We start from the raw sequence: 21,795 nt of genomic DNA, 5'->3' as shown, positions 1-21,795 counted from the left end.
CAAATTTTGAACCAAAATTGTTTTTTCAAAAAAATTGTCAAATTTTGAACGAAATAGTGTAGTATGACATTGAGGTCGATGACATAGTATAGTATGACATTTTGTCACATTTTGGGATGAAATTTTTTTTTTCCCATTTTGGACGACATAGTATAGTATGTCGTTTTTGTCAAATTTTGGACCAAAATATTTTTTTCAAAAAAAGGGTCAGATTTTGGACGAAATAGTGTAGTATGACATTGCGGTCGATGACATAGTATAGTATGACATTTTGTCACATTTTGGGATGAAAGAAAAAATCAAAAAAAATTCTGATTTTGGACGACATAGTATAGTATGACGTTTTTGTCAAATTTTGGACCAAAATATTTTTTTCAAAAAAAGGGTCAGATTTTGGACGAAATAGTGTAGTATGACATTGAGGTCGACAACATAGTATAGTATGACGTTTTGTCACATTTTGGGCTAAAAAAGAATTTCAAAACAATTTACCAATTTTGGACGACATAGTATAGTATGACATTTTTGTCAAATTTTGGACCAAAATCTTTTTTTCAAAAAAATGGTCAGATTATGGACGAAATAGTGTAGTATGACATTGAGGTCGACGACATAGTATAGTATGACGTTTTGTTACATTTTGGGCTGAAAAAAGAATTTCAAAATAATTTACACATTTTGGATGACATAGTATAGTATGTCGTTTTTGTCAAATTTTGGACCAAAATTGTTTTTTCAAAAAAATTGTCAGATTTTGAACGAAATAGTGTAGTATGACATTGAGGTCGATGACATAGTATAGTATGACATTTTGTCACATTTTGGGATGAAAATTTTTTTTTCCCATTTTGGACGACATAGTATAGTATGACGTTTTTGTCAAATTTTGGACCAAAATATTTTTTTCAAAATAAACGTCAGATTTTGGACAAAATAGTGTAGTATGACATTGAGGTCGACAACATAGTATAGTATGACGTTTTGTCACATTTTGGGCTGAAAAAAGAATTTCACAATAATTTACCAATTTTGGACGACATAGTATAGTATGTCGTTTTTGTCAAATTTTGGACCAAAATTTTTTTTTCAAAAAAATTGTCAGATTATGGACGAAATAGTGTAGTATGACATTGAGGTCGACGACATAGTATAGTATGACGTTTTGTCACATTTTGGGCTAAAAAAGAATTTCAAAATAATTTACCAATTTTGGACGACATAGTATAGTATGTCGTTTTTGTCAAATTTTGGACCAAAATTTTTTTTTTTCGAAAAAATGGTCAGATTTTGGACGAAATAGTGTAGTATGACATTGCGGTAGATGACATAGTATAGTATGACGTTTTTGTCAAATTCTGGACCAAAATTTTTTTTTCGAAAAAATGGTCAGATTATGGATGAAATAGTGTAGTATGACATTGAGGTCGACGACATAGTATAGTATGACGTTTTGTCACATTTTGGGCTGAAAAAAGAATTTCAAAATAATTTACCAATTTTGGCGACATAGTATAGTATGTCGTTTTTGTCAAATTTTGGACCAAAATCTTTTTTTCAAAAAAATTGTCAGATTATGGACGAAATAGTGTAGTATGACATTGGGGTCGACGACATAGTATAGTATGACGTTTTGTCACATTTTGGGCTAAAAAAAAAGAATTTCAAAATAATTTACCAATTTTGGACGACATAGTATAGTATGTCGTTTTTGTCAAATTTTGGACCAAAACTTTTTTTCAAAAAAATTGTCAGATTTTGGACGAAATAGTGTAGTATGACATTGAGGTCGACGACATAGTATAGTATGACGTTTTTGAAAAAAAAAATGCAAAAAGTATAATATGTTGTTTTTCTCAAATTCTGGACAACATCATATAGTATGGCGTTTTTCTCAAATTTTGGACAACCTAGTATAGTTCAACTTTTTTTTTTAATTTTGGACCAAAAATATAATATATAATATATAATATATAATATATAATATATAATATATAATATATAATATAATATATATATATATATATTTAAATGCTTTTGAAAAAAAATTACTTTTTGAAAAAAAAAAACACTTCAATCTGACGTTTTAAAATTGTGCAATAATTGTTACTAACTTCATTTTCAGTTTTGAACTCACAACCTTTGAGAGACACGTCATGTTCTGATGCACTGAGCCACTTTTCCTGATGTTCTTGCTGTGAATTTCTTGTTCTTAAATTTCTCATCTTGGTCAGAGTTTTTAAAAATTCACTGAGTCTTTCAAGACCTGAACCCACCATCTCAGAACTTTGTAGAATGACTTTTACCAACATGTTTGCAACCTTTATGGTTTATAAAATAAAAACAAACGAAACAGAGACATTTTTTTGACGTCATACTTTACCTTTATTATACCAAGGCGTTGGAAATGTCACATACACCACATAGTATAGGATATACTATGTCACAAAAGTAAAATATTACAGTGGGGACGAGAAGTATCTCTGACACGTATTTAAAATACATAACATTATTATTGTAATTTGTATTTTGTTCAGATGATGAAAATATCTCCGTATTTTGCATCAAAATACATCAATGTTGTGTATTTTGACACATAAACACATTTGTTATCTTTGATGCGTCTCGTACAAATGAACGCGCTCAGACGAGTTCATTCACGGGGAAATTGCAAATCGCAAAAAGATCGACGCCAGATTCAAAATGGCCGACTCCCTGTTCAGTTGAGGCCAGGGTCACAAAAGGGTCACTTGTCTTTTACACCACTTTCACATACAATTGAAGATTTTCACCACCATTTGTGCAACAGTTTATCCATTTCCGACAACATTTAGTGACTCAAGAATTCCAATTAACATCATAATAAACGGAGGGGCCACATGAAATCGATTGGTGAGCTGCAAGTGGCCCACGGGCCGCGAGTTTGACACCTAAAGTTACTGCTAATTTACGTGGAAAAACAACATCCTTTCTGGTATGTGAAGGCCACCGTAGTTCCCTGAAACACTTAGGAAAAGGACGGGTGAGCAGACGAGTCACCAATTAGATGTCACCAAGTAGATTCTTACACACTTAATAAACCATAAACAAGAGCTAAAGCTAATGATGATAATAAATAAAGTCAGGGTGAACGACGACACACACACACACACACACACCAGAAATAACCAGGTGTCTGCAGCGTCTCATCCTCAGCTGCTCTCTGTGACTCTGCTAACAAGACTGTCCTGGTGCTGCAAGTACATGAGTGTGTGTGTGTGTGTGTGTGTGTGTGTGTGTGTGTGTGTGTGTGTGTGTGTGTGTGTGTGTGTGTGTGTGTGTGTGTGTGTGTGTGTGTGTGTGTGTGTGTGTGTGTGCGTGTGCCTGTGGATGCCAGACATAGCTCGACACGCTCGTTATCTCCCTCCGCTCAACACTCCTGTCTTTTTAAGCCGTTTCCTGTATAAGCAGCGTCCTTTAAATCATTTTAAATCACTGTCTTTTTTAGCTACTCGATCGGTCAGATCTGCGTCATCGTGCAACAATGAAACCTGTGTTTATCGCGACAATTTGAAAGCTATGCTAGCAATAAAGCTATGCTTTGTCAAATTTTGAATGATATACTAACTTATGACTTTTTTGTCAAATTTTGGACCAATTTTTTTTTTATACTTTTTTTTGTCAAATTTTGGACGAAATACTAACCTGTGATTTTTTGTCAAATTTTGGACCAATTTTTGTTTAATACCTTTTTTGTCAAATTTTGGACGAAATACTAACCTGTGATTTTTTGTCAAAATTTGGACCAATTTTTTTTTGTCAAATTTTGAATGATATACTAACTTATGACTTTTTGTCAAATTTTGGACCAATTGTTTTTAATACTTTTTTTTTTGTCAAATTTTGGACGAAATACTAACCTGTGACTTTTTGTCAAATTTTGCACCAATTGTTTTTAATACTTTTTTTGTCAAATTTTGGACGAAATTCTAACCTGTGATTTTTTGTCAAAATTTGGACCAATTTTTTTTTGTCAAATTTTGAATGATATACTAACTTATGACTTTTTTGTCAAATTTTGAATGATATACTAACTTATGACTTTTTTGTCAAATTTTGGACCAATTGTTTTTAATACTTTTTTTTTTGTCAAATTTTGGACGAAATACTAACCTGTGATTTTTTGTCAAATTTTGCACCAATTGTTTTTAATACTTTTTTTTGTCAAATTTTGGACGAAATACTAACCTGTGATTTTTTGTCAAATTTTGGACCAATTGTTTTTAATGCTTTTTTTTTTTGTCAAATTTTGGACGAAATACTAACCTGTGATTTTTTGTCAAATTTTGGACCAATTTTTTTTAATACTTTATTTTGTCAAATTTTTGACGAAATACTAACCTGTGATTTTTTGTCAAATTTTGGACCTTTTTTTTTTGTCAAATTTTGAATGATATACTAACTTATAACTTTTTTGTCAAATTTTGGACCAATTTTTTTTAATACTTTTTTTTTGTCAAATTTTGGACGAAATACTAACCTGTGATTTTTTGTCAAATTTTGGACCAATTGTTTTTAATGCTTTTTTTTTTTGTCAAATTTTGGACGAAATACTAACCTGTGATTTTTTGTCAAATTTTGGACCAATTTTTTTTTAATACTTTATTTTGTCAAATTTTTGACGAAATACTAACCTGTGATTTTTTGTCAAATTTTGGACCATTTTTTTTTTGTCAAATTTTGAATGATATACTAACTTATAACTTTTTTGTCAAATTTTGGACCAATTTTTTTTAATACTTTTTTTTTGTCAAATTTTGGACGAAATACTAACCTGTGATTTTTTGTTAAATTTTGGACCAATTTTTTTTTTTAATACTTTTTTTTGTCAAATTTTGGACGAAATACTAACCTGTGATTTTTTGTTAAATTTTGGACCAATTTTTTTTTTTAATACTTTTTTTTGTATAATTTTGGACGAAATACTAACCTGTGACTTTTCTGTAAAATTTTGGACAAACATTATTTTTTCGTCAAATTTTGGACAAACATTATTTTTTCGTCAAAATTTGGAAATCATAATAACCTGTGATTTTTTTGTCAAATTTTGGACAGATTTTTTTTTTTTTTTTTTTTGTCAAATTCTGAACAATATTTTTCAAGTACACCAGGTGGAAAATATTGTGTGTGTGTGTGTTTGTTTGGATGCCAGATATAGATTGACACCTTTCCTGTCAACGTAGCATCCTTTAAATCACTTTCTTTTTGAATTACTTGATTAGTCGGATTTAAAAAAAAGCTTTTGTGTCGTCGTGCAACAAGGAAAACTGTGTATATCGCGACAATTTGAAAGCTATGCTAGCAATCAAGCTACGCCATCGAGCCAACAACTCCACATGCTAACAACTAGCGCTAACAACCTTCTGAAACATACTGTTAAATATGTCACTGTCACCTCCTGGACTTTGTACTTGCCTATGAAATAACATGCCACAAAAAATGCTGATATTCCCTGAACACTGAGTCAAAATTAGCATAATAATAAAAATGAAAGTCAAATTGATTCGTTCTGTGCCGTTTTTTTCATTTTCTCTCTTCATTCCTTCACCGCTCTGAGACGTCTCACACTATCTTCCACAACAGCCGTGTTTCCCATTCGATCCCTGTCGCCTTTAAAGAACACAACGCGCTGCTCATCAATCATAAACCTCCAGGGGAATATAATCTCATCTGTCAGGCATGCTACGTTCAGATTACTCATCTGTCGGCTCGCTTCAGCGCAGCAGGTAACACACGAACTGCAGAACCAGCGTGATGTGTTTGTGTTTGATGAACTCTTGAAACTGCAAATCAAGACGGAAACACAGTGACTGAGGCCGACATGAGAAGTTTGGAGAGCGGAGGGCAGCGTTTCACCTTTGAGTTTACGTCTGACCGACTTTCTGATTCTGAAATTTTGTCCAAATTTTTTGGGGGGACTTTATTTTTTGACATTTTGGAAAAAATATTTTTTGGGACTATTTTTGTGAAATTTTAGAAATTTTTTGTCAAATTTTGGACGACATTTTTATTAGACTTCTTTGTAAAATTTTGTACAAAAATTTTTTTGTCAAATTTTGGACAAATCTTTTTTTATTTTTGACTTTTTTGTCAAATTTTGGACACATTTTTTTGGGACTTTTTCTTGTCAAATTTTGGACTGCATTTTTAGTAGACTTTTTTGTCCAATTTTGTACAAACTTTTTTGTCCAATTTTGGGCGACAGTATGACTTTTTTGTCAAATTTTGGACAATTTTTCTTTTTTACTTTTTGTCAAATTTTGGAAAAAAAAATTCTTGAGAGACTTTTGTCAAACTTTGGACACATTTTGGAAACATTTGTTTTTTTTGTTGTTTTTTTGTCAAATTTTGGACAAAAAAATGTTTTGGTCAACTTTTGATCGATATACTATAGTATGACTATTTTGTCAAATTTTGAACAACACTTTTTTTTAAAAGGAGGAGAAGAAGGTGGAGCGTTTCACTTGTTGGTAAGAATGCATTTGTAAGCTGCTCGTTGTGTGAACAAATACAAAAGATGGTCTTTCGTTGTCTTCCAGTCACAAAAGAAACGGCCGTTTTGAAGGTTTGAGACGCTTTTCCACTCAACAGTTCTCGCACGACTCGACTCGGCTTTTCCATCAGTGACAGAACCTGGTGTTTTCTTTAGTTCCTGCTCTGACGAGGTTCAGCCGAGTCGATGCTAAACTGTGACGTCAACAGACGACAGCGTCCTTTAACTGTAGATTAAAGTTTAAAAGACTTGTCGCGCTAGAACTGTACATGGAAACGCACCACGAGAGTCGTTTTAAGAGTTTAGTTTTACGTTTTTACGAACAAAGAAAAGAACGAGATCACAGGGAAAGGTCAGCTTCCATATGAATACGGGCTATGTTCACTTTTCATACATGGTCTAAGGGTGTTCAGGGCCTGCGATGTCAATGTAAAAGCAAACTGATACTGACACAACACTGCCACCTACAGGAGGAAAAGAGACATTCACAAACCCAGAACGTCAGCGGTCATAGAAAAGTGTCCGAGCTCTGCTGTCGCAGCAGCAGCAGCAGCAGATATGGCCCTATGTTCCTTTAATATCCAGAAAATAGTACCCTGCTTTTATTTTGAAAAATGAAAACGGTTCGTGTTCAAAGGCGTGTGTTATTTCTTCAGCGTCCTGTTCCTGTTCCTGTCAGTCACAGCTTCAACATCCTTATTTTTGTGTTGTCTCAGTGTCTCAGCTTGAATGTGAATAAGGCTTCCTTACGTCCATGAGCGTTGGGACACACAGAGGACAAAGTGTCTCAGATGTCCTCACATCTGTGGATCCACGGCGCGTCGATCGGCACAAACATGAACATCGGTCCGGTGTGTGTCTGCTTGTGTGTCCGTTTGTGCGTCTGTGTGTGTGTGCGCGTCACACGGTCTCCTGAAAGCACAGGGCCTCCACGGCGTCGCTGGGTCCCTGCGAGACGCCGCCGATCACGTAGAGCATGCTGGGCGTCTGCACGAGCGACGAGGAGCAGCGCGCCGTCGGCATCGGCGCCGCGTACTCCCAACGCCGCTTGGCGGGATTGTAGCTCTCCACGGAACCCAGAGGTGACGGCTCGTTACCTGAGAGACAGAGGGTGAGACACAGAGGGTGAGACACAGGGTGAGACACAGAGGGTGAGACACAGGGTGAGTCAGTACAAAACTGTTTACATTTAAAAATTCCATCTTATGTCTCTTATTAACTCTCATGTCACTCCCGTCTCTGTCCTGGTGCCCGAGGTGAGATTGGGATTTTAATCCTGACACTAAAACCAAATTAGGTCGGAATTGGGTTATTAAGTTATGAAGTTGGATAAAACAGATTTTCAGACACAGACAGATGATAGGTGAATGGATGGATGGATGGATGGATGGATGGGGGACAGAAGGATGGATGGATGGATGGATGGATGGATGGATGGACGGATGGGTGGGTGGATGGATGGGTGGGTGGATGGACCGACAGAAGGATGGATGGATGGATGATGGATGGATAGCTATATGGATGGATGGATGGATGGCTATATGGATGGATGGATGGACAGATGGGATGGATGGCTGGGTGGATGATGGATGGATGGACAGCTATATGGATGGATTGATGGACAGATGGGATGGATGGATGGATGGATGGATGGACAGCTATATGGATGGATGGACAGCTATATGGATGGATGGACAGCTATATGGATGGATGGATAGCTATATGGATGGATTGATGGACAGATGGGATGGATGGACAGATATATTGATGGACAGCTATATGGATGGGTGGATGGATGAAGAGATAGATGGACCTGATGGATGGATGGATGGGCAGGTGGATGGACAGACATATGGATGGATGGGCAGGTGGATGGACAGACATATGGAAGGAGGATGGATGGATGGAGTGACACATGGTTGGATGGGTGGATGGATGAAGAGGTGGATGGATGAAGAGATAGATGGGTGGATGGACAGATATATGGACCCAATGGATGGATGGACAAATATATTGATGGACAGATGTATAGATGGGTGGATGGATGAAGAGATAGATTAGTGGATAGACATGGATGGATGATGGATGGATGGAGTGACACATGGTTAGATTGATATACATAAACACATGTTCAAACTTCAAAGGCTGAATCATGTGTCGTCGTCTATTCATTAATGAGAATGACCACAGCGCCCTCTACAGTCTTTAATGATGATTGTCATTAAAGACTCACATGAGTGTGTGTGGGATGAATGGGTTTCAGTTCATCAAACTTAAACATACAAACACAGCTTCATGTTTCCTCTGAGCTTTAACTGTTGTTGACAGTGACTTGTTTTCATGTAAATGCAGATAAGTTATATTTATATTATTATTTATTGCAGGTCATATCAGTGAGTGTTGTAGGAAACACTGACACCAAGAGGACGGCACTGAAACTACAACACATTTCACTCATTTACTTCATTTCTACCATATGTTGAATCTCACTCAGGATAATTTTTCCTCTCTCTGTTTTTGTTCTGCTGCACTGACCTCTCTCTCTCTCTCTCTCTCTCTCTCTCTCTCTCTCTCTCTCTCTCTCTCTCTCTCTCTCTCTCTCTCTCTCTCAGGTGATGCTCTCTCTGTCATTTACTCACATCAGCTCTAAACTGTTGCTCGTTTCCATGGAGACACACATCACAGCATGTCCCCTAATGATATGGATGTGTGATGTGTGTGTGTGTGTGTGTGTGTGTGTGTGATGTGCGGGTGCGTGTGTGTGTGTGTGTGTGTGTGTGTGTGTGTGTGTGTGTGTGTGTGTGTGTGTGTGTGTGTGTGATGTGCGGGTGCGTGTGTGTGTGTGTGTGTGTGTGTGTGTGTGTGTGTGTGTGTGTGTGTGTGTGTGATGTGCGGGTGCGTGTGTGTGTGTGTGTGTGTGTGTGTGTGTGTGTGTGTGTGTGTGTGTGTGTGTGGAAGAACAAAGTCAGAGTTGCCGACGGTCGTTCTTTTCAAAGTAAAGTGAACCTCGGCTCCTGTCTCATGTTTTATGTAGACACGCAACTGTATCTGTGGATTTACACACACACACACACACACACACACACACACACACACACACACACACACACACACACACACACACACACACACACAGGTTTGTGCAGCTGTTCTTCTGAGGACTCTGCACTGACTAAACTAAGCCTCTTTCCTTCTCTTTAACCATAACAAGAGTTCAAATCTTAGGGCGCTTTCACACCTATAGTTCTATTGCTGTGATCCAGGTGGACAGATGGATGGATGGATGGGTGGATGTATGCATGGTTGGATGATGGATGGATGGACCGATGGATGGATGGACGGATGGATGGGTGGGTATATGGATGGATGGTGGATGGATGAATGGATGGATGGTGGATGGATGATGGATGGGTGGGTGTATGGATGGATGGTGGATGGATGGACCAATGGATGGATGGGTGGGTGTATGGATGGATGGTGGATGGATGGATGATGGATGGATGGGTGGGTGGTTGTATGGATGGGTGGATGGATGATGGATGGATGGGTGGGTGGTTGTATGGATGGGTGGATGGATGATAGATGGATGGGTGGGTGTATAGATGGACCGATGGATGGGTGGATGGACTGACCGATGGGTGAATGTATGCGTGGGTGGATGATGGATGGATGGACCGATGGATGGATGGGTGGATGATGGATGGATGGACTGATGGATGGGTGGGTGTGTGGATGGATGGATGGATGTTTGTTGGATGGATGGATGGACGTATTGGTGGGTGGTTGTATGGATAGTTGGATGGACAGATGGGTAGATGGGTGTATGATGGTGGATGGATGATGGATGGGTGTATGGATGGATGTTGGATGGATGGATTGGTGGGTGGTTGTATGGATGGTTGGACAAATGGGTAGATGGGTGTATGGATGATGAATGGATGGATGATGGATGGGTGGGTGTATAGATGGACCGATGGATGGGTGAATGTATGCGTGGGTGGATGATGGATGGATGGACCAGTGAATGGATGGGTTTTTTAGTTTTGCAGCGATCATTTTGAAAATAATCGCAGCAAAACTGGAGAAGCAGCTCGATCACATGAACCCTGACATCGTTAAATCAGTGATATTTGTTCCTGTTCCGACTTTAGACTAAACCTCGTTCTCTCTGCACCAAACTCCACAGAGAAAATCATCCATTTTACTTCTCAGTTCACAGGAGTCGCTGATCCACTGCTGCCTCTATCAGTAAAAGTCTTATTTTGTGACCTTCTTATTCGAAAATCCTTCCAATTTTGGATCGACTTGGTGGACACAAACATATCTTTCATCCTCAGCTGCTTCCTTCCCCACTGTTTCCTATCGTTCATCCTCAGCTGCTTCTTTCCTCTTCACCTCACTCTAACCTGCTGCTCATCATCGGAATTCAATGCAGTGCGGTCAGATCTCAGGTGTTTGGTCAGATGCTGAGGTCAAAGGTCGTCCTGCACAGCAGTAGATGATGCATCACAACCAATCTTTTTATGGATATAAGGACCAAAGAAAGCAGCTGCTCCAGATGCCTCAAACTATTCAAGGGTGAAAACGGAGTTCGGAGGAAATAACATTCATTCATTCATTCATTCGTCTAGCGCTCTATCTTCCACATGAAGGAACGTCAATCCCGTCTGATTGATGCTGACTATGATGAGGACACCTCGGCATTTACGGCTTTGTAATGTGACAGAGTGATGAATTGCTCTTAGATTCTTAAAAAATTCTGTTTATTTTCTCAATAACTTATTCAATATGTGGTTTAAAGGAGACTTGCAACTACAATAAGAGAAAAGTCTGATAAGGACCAGGCGTCATCTGCATATAACTGATATCACATGATCGTGATTAAAAAAAAAAACAGAAAAACAACAAACGGGCCCAGACATGAACCTTGAGGCACGCCTAACTCTGTGATTATGTGATGATGTACAGCCACAAAATACTGAATATTCAGCGGCATTTTTTAAATGTTCTAAACTTCAGCAGGAGCAACCTACGAGATGCATTCAAAGACCTTGGTAAACGTCATCACTTCTGCGGGATCTTGAGCTTGTTGAGCTTAGAGGAGGAGCTTCAACAAGCTCAACAATTTATTATTGGTATTTATTTATGCCACCATTTTGTTATATAGTATATATACATACATATACATAGTATATGTATGTATATGTATATATATATATATACATACATATATATATATATACATATACATATACATAAACATATACATATACATACATATATAAACATATGTATACATATATATACATACATATACATATATATATACACATATGCATACATATATATATTTACATATATATACATATGCATACATATATATACATACATATACATACATATATACATATACATACATATATATACATAAACATACATATATATACATACATATATATATATACATACATATACATACATATATATATACATACATATATTTGTATATATATATATATAAATACATATATATATATATATACATATATATATACATATATATACAAATATATATATAAATACATACATATATATATACATACAAATATATATATATACATATATACACACATATATATATACATATATATATACATATATATATATATACACACATATATATATATACATATATATATATACACACATATATATATATATACATATATATACACACATATATATATATACATATACATATATATATACATATACATATATACATACACATATGTAACCTTATACATGTATACATGTATAGATCTTTAAATATAAGCATCACCAGCTTCATAAAAATGACATTTTTAAGATGATGTAGTTCCATAAGAAGATAAAGGTTAAGCCACTTTAATAAATGTGATTATTCTGTTTCTCAGCAGTGACGTATGACTTTGGACTTGACGCGTCTCCTTCGCTTTTTTATTTGCCTCAGAAGGCAGAAGGTTTGAAATGAGCCGTAAACATCGATGACTCATGCTCATGCCAAAAATAGCTGTGGACGAGACTGAAAGAGTCACAGCTGTTACTCACAGAGAGGAGGAAACAGCCGCCTCACCGACGCCCCCTACTGTTACATTTAACGCTGCTGCAGTGGTTGATATATGTTTTGTCATATTTTATTTCTCTTATAATACTTTAAACTTCTCGTGGTGCATGTGCAGTGTCAACTCTTCTACGACTGCATTATCCGACTGCGTAACCACGGAAACCCCTCAAGCCCTCGTAGTTCTCCGTCGCGGTGCCGGATACGCACTGCAATATTCCCGCACGACCAGTAGGGGGTCGCTACGCAAGACCGGCCGAGTCCCATGAAGCCAATGGTCGGTAACGCCGTCGGTTGTCGTGCTACCAGCTACAGCGAGGGTCATCTGCGCGTCCTTGTACGAATTTAAGGAGGTTTTGGTATTTCTTCACTTCTTCGGTGTGGCGTTCAACAGTTGGATTCATCTCGAACGCGTCTTCGCGCTAGCAGTCGGCGTTTTGAAAATGCCGCCGCCAGTGGTTACGTTGGGATAGTAGTTAGCGCTGCTCTTTTCCTTTAAAGGGACACTGTGTAGTATTTATGGGTTTATATAACCCAAAATCCACTTTTTTATACATATTATGTGCTCCTGCATTGTCTAGTCGCTGTATAATAGTTTTTGTTTCATTTTCGTAGTGTTTCAAAAAGTCATGTAAAATAACACGGTCGCGGGCCGCGGTTGCATAGCCACTGTTAGCAGAGAGACGCCATGTTTCTACCGGAGCCTGTAAGGACAAACGCGAGAGAACAAATCAAGCGTCTCTTTACTTGTAGCTGAAGTCCCGCCTCCTCTCTCTCCGCTTCGTCTGCTACGGCCGTGGTAGCTCCGCCCTCTCCCTCGCCTCACGAACCTCATCTGCTGACACGGAGAAAGACGACGAGGACGACATTTGACCAGCTGAGGACACCGTAGCGTTCAGGGAAGGGAGGGGGTGAGCAGAGGAGCAGTTCTTTGTTGTAAATTTCAGCCTCTCCTCTAGATGGCACTACTTTCTTCACCTTTAATAAACAGACCGCTCCAGTTCCACTGTAGGCTAACGCTAACGGAGCTAAAGCTAACTGGTAAACGGTGCCTGGACCCCAGTGTCGCGGCACGTAAACATGACGTCAAATGCGTCTTTTTTCCGGTCGGTCGTCATGGAAACGCGTCGTGCATTCACTATAATTCAAACAGAGATTGAAGAAAAGATGAAGAAGTAGAAAAGAAAGTGTCACGTATGGTTCTCCAGTATCACAGTAATGATGTGTTGATGATAGTTTCACGGAAAACGGTGATAAACAGCTGTGATTGTGGTGAGATTTTCATTTTTTCGGGATTGATTGTGTGTGTTTGTGTGTATACTGCTGTGTAAAGTGTGTTGTTGTTGCTGATGCATGTAAAAGTACACAGTAAAGTCACTCAATATCTGCCTAACGAGCATGTCGTCAAAGTAAAGCCTGACCTGGGATTAAATTGTAGCTCCGCTCAGCCTCTTCACGCCGCCGCGGATTTAATTTAACAAACGCAGCTCAGTCGAGGAGAAAATTGAAAGGTAATGGACAATTAATTTGGCTCTGTGTGTGTGTGTGTGTGTGTGTGTGTGTGTGTGTGTGTGTGTGTGTGTGTTCTTGTACTTGCGGCATACTGAGGACCATTGAGGGTTTTTAAACAACAAAGTGAGGTAATTTTTACGGAGTGAGGACATTTTTTTTTCAGTTTTGGACGACATAGTATAGTATGACGTTTTAGTCAAATTTTGGACCAAAAATTGTTGGTCCAATTTTTTTTTTTTATTTTGGTCGACATAGTATAAGTATTATGTTTTTGTAAAATTTTGAACCAAAAATTAAAAAAAATAAAATAAAAAATCTAAAAAATTTCCAGCCCTTTTTGCTTTGGGGCTCCACCTGCAGACATTTTATGGTACTGCAACCAATAGTTCTTTATAGATGTCATTCATGAAGTAGATATTTGTAATTGTGTTGATTAATAAAGTGGAAATGTTGGTCCTCACTTTGTCAGCAACCCAGTCCTCAGTATGCAGCAAGTACAAGAATGTGTGTGTGTGTGTGTGTGTGTGTGTGTGTGTGTGGCTTCACTTTGTGAACCTCTCACTAGTCCACACCAAATCCCATAGAGAAAAACAGCCGCTTTAAATCAAGGCACACGGGAGCCGTTGATCCTCTGCTGCCTGATTTTGTCACGTCAGTGTTTGAAATCCTTCCTTTAGATTTACCTCAGTGACACAGACCTATCAAATGTGGCAGCAGTCGTTCAGCAGCTGCTGGTTATTCGTGAGATAAAAACGCTGATTTTCACTATGGGGTTTGGTGCAGGAGAACGAGTCGTTTCTCAAACGTCAGTTTCCAGCCAGAAAAGGTGATTGTGATGATATAAAGACACCAGTGTGCGAAATACCCATCGGGGGGGGGGGACTTATTATATTGTGTATATTAGTCACAATTATTTTTGACTGAAATTGAAATCATGATTAATAGACACAATATTCATTGATTTCAAAACGAGTATTTATTGAACCACCAAAACTCAACTTTAAATATAATTTAAAAGAACAACCAGAAATTATGGCGCCCCCGAAGTGACATGAGGAAAAAAAAAATGGCGATTTTTTTTTTTTTAATCTTGAGTTTCAAAGTCGAGATCTCAAGTTTCCAAAAAAATATGAAAATTTTTTTGAAAATTAAAAAAACTTTTTTTTCCATATTTTTTGGACACTTGAGATCCAGGCTTTCCAAGAAAAATATGAAAAAAAAATTTTTTTGAAAAAAAAAATATATATATTCGAGTCGAGATCTCGAGTTTCCAAAATATATGGGGAAATTTATTTTCTTTTTTTTCTGAAATCTCGAGCTTCCCAAAAAATATGAAAAAAAAATATTTTATTGAAAAATAAAAAAACTTTTTTTCCATATTTTTTGGGAAACTCGAGATCTAGGCTTTGCAAGAAAAAAATGAAAATACTTTTTTTTAGGAAAAAATAAAAATATTTGAGTCGAGATCTCGAGTTTCCAAAATAAATGAAGAAGAAGTGAATTTTTTTTTTTTTCACACACATCACACGCTTGCTGCAGCTGAACGTAACACGGGTGCATTCAAGGTGTTTTTCGAGCATAGGAATTTACAATCGTTTTTCTTCGATTATAATGTTTTTATGATCGTGAGAAGCCAAAATCAAAATCATGAATAAAATTCAATTAATCTTCCAGCCCTAGTTTAGACCCCCCTCAAAATTTGCCTTTAAGGCTTTCAGGGGGTCTCGAGTGTTAATCAGGGGGGTCTAACCCCCCCAGACCCCCCTGTGTTTTTCACAGTGATATTCTGAGGATATCACAGATGTATTTTTTGGATGTTTTAAGCTTTTTCCTAAGTGTGTAAAATCAGTTTTTGCTGCTGACGGAGCAGATCAGGCTGATTCTTGGTGTCCAGACTGTGTCAGTGCCTCAGGTTATCATTTAAAAAGCTCCCCGTTACACTCATATATTCATGATTTACAATATTTACATTTAGGAGTCGACTTTTTTTAATCCCCGAGCAGCGGAAAGTAGGAAAATTGGCTGTTTTACATTTTGCATACCCGGGGTTTAAAAGCACAATTTATCAATTTATTTTCCATTAAGGTTAGTCAGACTGCGACGGCATTAGCATAATGTCTGTTCTGACTTTGCAAAGTCAGTCAAAATAGGTTTTTTTTTTTAAAGAGAAAGTTTCCCATAGAAATGGAGATTTTTGGGGGGGAGTGATCATGAAGTGAGCGCTGAGAGAATATTCAGAGGGAAGAACTGACTGTACTTTTACTTCCAGTTTATTATCATCACCCAGATGACAGCGGCGCGGATTTGGGACCTTGAAAGTCGGCGTCGGTTTAAATACCTGAGATTTTTTGCTCCAAAATTGTCCTCTCTGTGAACTGATGTTTTTCTTTAGGCATCAACAGAAAACGCTGCAGGGCTTCGTGTGATCTGTGAAACTTCTGCGACGCTGTTGTAGAACTGAATAGTAACGTGGAGGTGATTCTGCTCCAGGTCTGTTATTGATCAACAGACTGAAATAAAGCTCATTCTGTTCTTGAATCGCAACGTTTCTCTCTTTAACTCAAAGAACAAACTGAGAATATTTAAAAAACGAAAAGCAAAAGATGAAGATTCCTCTGACCTAAACCACCGACGGCGATGACTCTTCCTCCCAGACATCCTGCCACAAAGTCGGCTCGCTTCTCCCTCATCCTGGACGTTCGGCTCGGTTTGATCCAGATTCCTGAGGGGAAAAAAAAGAGACATTTTTATTTTTAATAAAAGCAATAGAACTAGTGCTGTGCGATAGGTTAACGCGCGCTAATGCACGACGCGTTTCCATGACGCCTGATGGTTACCAGTTAGCTCCGTTAGCTGCGTTAGCTCCTTTTAGCGCCGTTAGCGTTAGCCCACAGCGGAACTGGAACTGGTCTGTTTATTAAAGGAAAAGAGCAGCGCTAACAAATAACCAGCGTACCCGTGTTACTGCGTATGTGCGCCTCTGTTTTTAAACGTTAGCGTTAGCGTTAGCTTTAGAGACTCATTTGAACAATCGGGGAGTCACGGAAACATGACGTAACGCACACGTCTTTTTCCGCTCAGTCGTCGTGGAAACGCGCCGTGCGTTAACGTTTGACAGCACTAAATAGAACGTGAACTATTCTTTTCAATCGCAAATGAATCCCACGTGTTTGTGTTTACGATTATTTTTCCGACGCCATAATCGTCTGAGACAAACAAAAACACTCAGGTCTTTAATGTAAGAAAAAGACATTTCTGACGTTGTAAAAGTAAAGTTTACGTCGCACATCAGTCTCGACTAAACCACCACTGGCTAGTTTCCAGTTGGTAGTTTACTCATTTTGTGTATATTCCTCGTAATGAGCATTCATTAATAATGATTATCATAATCATCATTAAAAAAAGGGAAAAACCAACAATGGGCCCAAACATGAACCTTGAGGCACGCCTCAGTCTGACTGGCTGCACTGAATGCAAACGTATGTGATGACGTACAGCCACAGGGACGGGGATTTAAAGCAAAAATATCGAATATTCAGTCGTATTATCACACATTCTAAGCTTCCGCAGGAGCAACCTACGAGATGCATTCAAGGACCTTGGTAAATGTCACAATGTCATCAGCTTAGAGGAGCAGCTCGGAGAACGAAAAGACATTTCTGACGTTGTAAAAAGTTTGCAAAGTCAGACGCAGTTCACTCATTTCGTGTTGAGCAATATCGCAGAGAGTATATTCCTCGTAATAAGCGAGTTATTACTCGTTATCAGACCTGACAGAGGGAGCGTTTGTGTGTATACAGCAGCAGAGCACGGGGCGGGCGGAGACAATTAAGCACTCATTCTGTCAAACTGAGGAAAACTTCTGAAACATCAAACTCCAGCCTGTTTCGAGTCGACTCGTCGAGTTGCTTTACTCACGCGGTGTTTCTGTCGCTTCCGTCTGTTACGAAGTGTTTGCCATAGATTTGACCGGGGTTTGAATGTCAGAGACATTTGTTTATTTAAAAAAAATATGCAGTACAGGGTACACCTTCCCGTGTGGAATATTGCCAAATTGCAAATATTTTAGCTAGCTCTGGCTAACGCTACTTAACCCTACCGAAATCACCTCCTATTTCTAAATTCTAAAAACTTGAAAACATTTATTCTCGACGTAGAAGACGGCGAACGACGGAGCCTTTCCGTCCGTGCTATGCGTTCATTTCGTCCCTGCGCTGTGAAAGTCGCAGGACAGCTAGCTTACGCTGTGCGAAACGAAGCAAAACCACCAGGAATCGCCATTTTTACACCAAATATACATAATCGCGCCGCAGCGATCATTTTGTTTTGCTACATTTTGTGATGCCAGTGATGGGATGGCGTAACAAAAACGCTAGGAACCAAGTGTTTTTTGCGTTTTTTGCAAAAGTTCGGAAACATTACAAATCGACGCAATAACAATGCAACAAAACGGGTGCGTGCCAATTGCGGGTTAGCACCGGCTGACGCAAATATCGCGTTTGTGCGTCGACTTTGACAAAATCCCGTCAAAGTCAATACGATGCGAACACAGCATTATATTCCGTCGTCTTTAGATTCCACTGCCTACGCTAAAATCCGTGTGTGTTTCTGTCTATTCTAAAATCAAGCTATATAAAAAAAAAATGGCCGCCATGTTCGCTGGTGCCTGCGACTTGGCACTGCCCTCTAGAGGTGGTACTGTGCAACATCCAGACCAAAGCAATAGACGCGGAGATAACGCTTGACAGTTATCGTTTGCTTTTATTGTGTTTTTAACACTTGTTCTAAAACACTTTCACTGCGATTGACCTCTCGTGTGTCGTGATGTTTTTTTTATCGCCGTCTCATGACGACGTTTTGCCGCCACATCTGCAGCCCAACTTTCATTTTTATTATACTTTTGCAGCTCGGGGGGAAAATTCATCTGTGACCGTGAAATCCTGCGAAAATTGCTCGGCATAAAGACGAGCATTAGTCAGCAATAAAGACGGAGACACTTTATGTAAATGTGATCCGTCCCCCCCACCCAAAAAAAAAAATAAAGAAATAAAACGTGAGTGAGGCTGAGGACGGTACAGAAGAGTTTGGTAATCAGTGTTTCACAGGCTGCAGCAGAACACAGATCAGCTGTGGGAAAGAAGAGCAGCTTTAAAACAGCCGTGAAAGCTGAAAACTCTCTGACTCTGCTGTCTTTATAGCTCTGTGAGGTCCAAATAAAACCCTAAAAAAACTGTCTTTATGGGGACACGTTGGGCTTTTCCAGGATTAAGACCTGGTTTTAGGTTTAAGGGTAAAGGGTAAGGGTAAAGGTAAAGGTTAAGGTTAAGGTTAAGGTTAAGGTTAAGGTAAAGGTAAAGGTTAGGGACTTAGATATGATGGTTAAGGTTAAAGTAAAGGTCTTTGTGTCCATGTGTCTGCTGTGTGGACCAGGACAGTGAGGACATTTGATTATGGGTCAATAAATGGGTGTGAGTGAGTGAGTGAGTGAGTGAGTGAGTGAGTGAGTGAGTGAGTGAGTGAGTGAGTGAGTGATTTTATAAATGAGTGTTTGAGTAATAGTGTAAATGAGTGAGTGAGTGAGTGAGTGATAGTGTTTGAGTGAGTGGGTGATTTTGTAAATAAGTGAGTGATAGTGTAAATGAGTGAGTGAGTACATGAGTGATTATGTAAATGAGTGAGTGTGTGAGTGATAGTGTAAATTAGTGAGTGAGTGAGTACATGAGTGATTTTGTAAATGAGTGAGTGTGTGAGTGATAGTGTAAATGAGTGAGTGAGTGAGTGAGTGAGTACATGGGTGATTTGGTAAATGAGTGAGTGTGTGAGTGATAGTGTAAATGGGTGAGTGAGTGAATGATAGTGTGAGTGAGTGAGTGAGTGAGTGAGTGAGTGAGCGATAGTGTTTATGAGTGAGTGGGTGATTTTGTAAATAAGTGAGTGTGTGAGTGAGTGATAGTGTAAATGAGTGAGTGAGTACATAGGTGATTTTGTAAAAGAGTGAGTGATGTGTGAATAAGTGAGTGATAGTGTAAATGAGTGAGTGAATGATTTTGTATATGAGTGAGTGAGTGAGTGAGTGATTTTGTTAATGAGTGAGTGAGTGATTGTGTAAATGAGTGAGTGAGTGTGTGAGTGAGATAGTCTCGACCTCTGCAGCAGATCAGTTTTCCTTCTCCTGATAAAAACCTGGGGTTGGAAAAAAACGCCAGAAATATTAGTTTCACCTCATCAATATCAAATTAACGGGGATGCATGTGTGTTTTCTCTCTCTCACACACACACACACACACACACACACACACACACAAACAGCGCTTTTCTTTTATTTCTCTGCTGCTTTAACTCTAAGTAGAACAAATGAGTCACTTTGAGCGGAGAGCAGCGACATTTGTCAGCATTTCATTAATTCGGCCGCTCTGACACAGTGTGTGTGTGTGTGTGTGTGTGTGTGTGTGTGTGTGTGTGTGTGTGTGTGTGTGTGTGTGTGTGTGTGTGTGTGTGTGTGTGTGAGAGTGTGTTTATTTAAAGCTGCGAATCAATCTTCCTGCTCCTGTTTCACCACTTCACACAATCACACACACACAAACACACACACCTGGAGACACACACACACACACACTGGTTTCCATGACTTCAGAGGACGTTGCATTGATTTACTCAAACTCAAACTAACTTTAAAACATTCCGTCTTCACCTTAACATGCAGTTATTTACCTTATGAGGACATTTTGACCCTATAATAACGATATGACTGTGTGAACAGATTGAGGTCCCCACAACATGAGGATTACCAGGTACAGAGGATACAATTTCAGGATTCAGGCCCAGTTATTTATTCATAAATTCTGCATCGAACAACGCGATAATGATGTAAAACTGTAAAACGCTAAAAAACGCTAATAATAAGTGTTTTTATTGTACAAATGAAAACATTCGATATCACAGAGTAAATAAAACACATCGAGCAGACATCACGAAAAGACTCCACAACAGCGCTGTCAATCAAAAAAACTGGCCCCGCCTTTCAGACGGTTCGTCCAATCCCCACGCGGAAGCCCCAGCGTCCGTGCCCCGCCCACTGCTCCACTGACTACCCAGAGAAGCCGAGCTTCCGTGGAAGTCGCGTTTGTTTTAAACCGCGTTTGTTGAAGCAGCGTTGGGATTTTTTCTTTCTTCTGTACCATCCCATAAACCAGCCATTCTCAACCTTGGGGTCCCTTAAAGGTGAAGTAAGTAGTTTATAGTGCCATCTAGAGGAGAGGCTGAAATTTACAACAAAGAACTGCTCCTCTGCTCACCCCCTCCCTTCCCTGAGCGCTACGGTGTCCTCAGCCGGTCAAATGTCGTCCTCGTTGTCTTTCTCCGTGTCAGCAGATGAGGTTCGTGAGGCGAAGGAGAGGGCGGAGCTACCACGGGCGTAGCAGACGAAGCGGAGAGAGAGGAGGCGGGACTTCCTGCTACAAGTAAAGAGACGCTTGATTTGTTCTCTCGCGTTTGTCCTTACAGGCTCCCGTAGAAACATGGCGTCTCTCTGCTAACAGTGGCTATGCAACCGCGGCCCGCGACCATGTTATTTTACATGACTTTTTGAAACACTACGAAAATGAAACAAAAACTATTATACAGCGACTAGACAATGCAGGAGCACATAATA

At 38.9% G+C, this 21,795-nt stretch overlaps 1 protein-coding gene across 1 annotated transcript in view; it reads right to left on the bottom strand.

Moving 5' to 3' along the window:
• Positions 1-7,429: 7,429 nt before the first annotated feature.
• klhdc8b (kelch domain containing 8B) overlaps positions 7,430-21,795 on the bottom strand; it is a gene marked incomplete at both ends in the record, with an annotated part of 87,345 nt that continues 72,979 nt past the window's right edge. The window contains 2 exons of the mRNA XM_083895110.1: positions 7,430-7,626; positions 16,765-16,866. Of these exons, the coding sequence (XP_083751236.1) occupies positions 7,430-7,626; positions 16,765-16,866 (299 nt within the window). The remainder of the gene's footprint in view (positions 7,627-16,764; positions 16,867-21,795) is intronic.

This window comes from Microchirus variegatus (assembly GCF_963457635.1).
Source record: "Microchirus variegatus genome assembly, chromosome: 9".
NCBI lineage: Eukaryota > Metazoa > Chordata > Actinopteri > Pleuronectiformes > Soleidae > Microchirus > Microchirus variegatus.
Note: the sequence above shows the minus strand (reverse complement) of the source record. Positions and strands in the feature narration are given on the sequence as shown.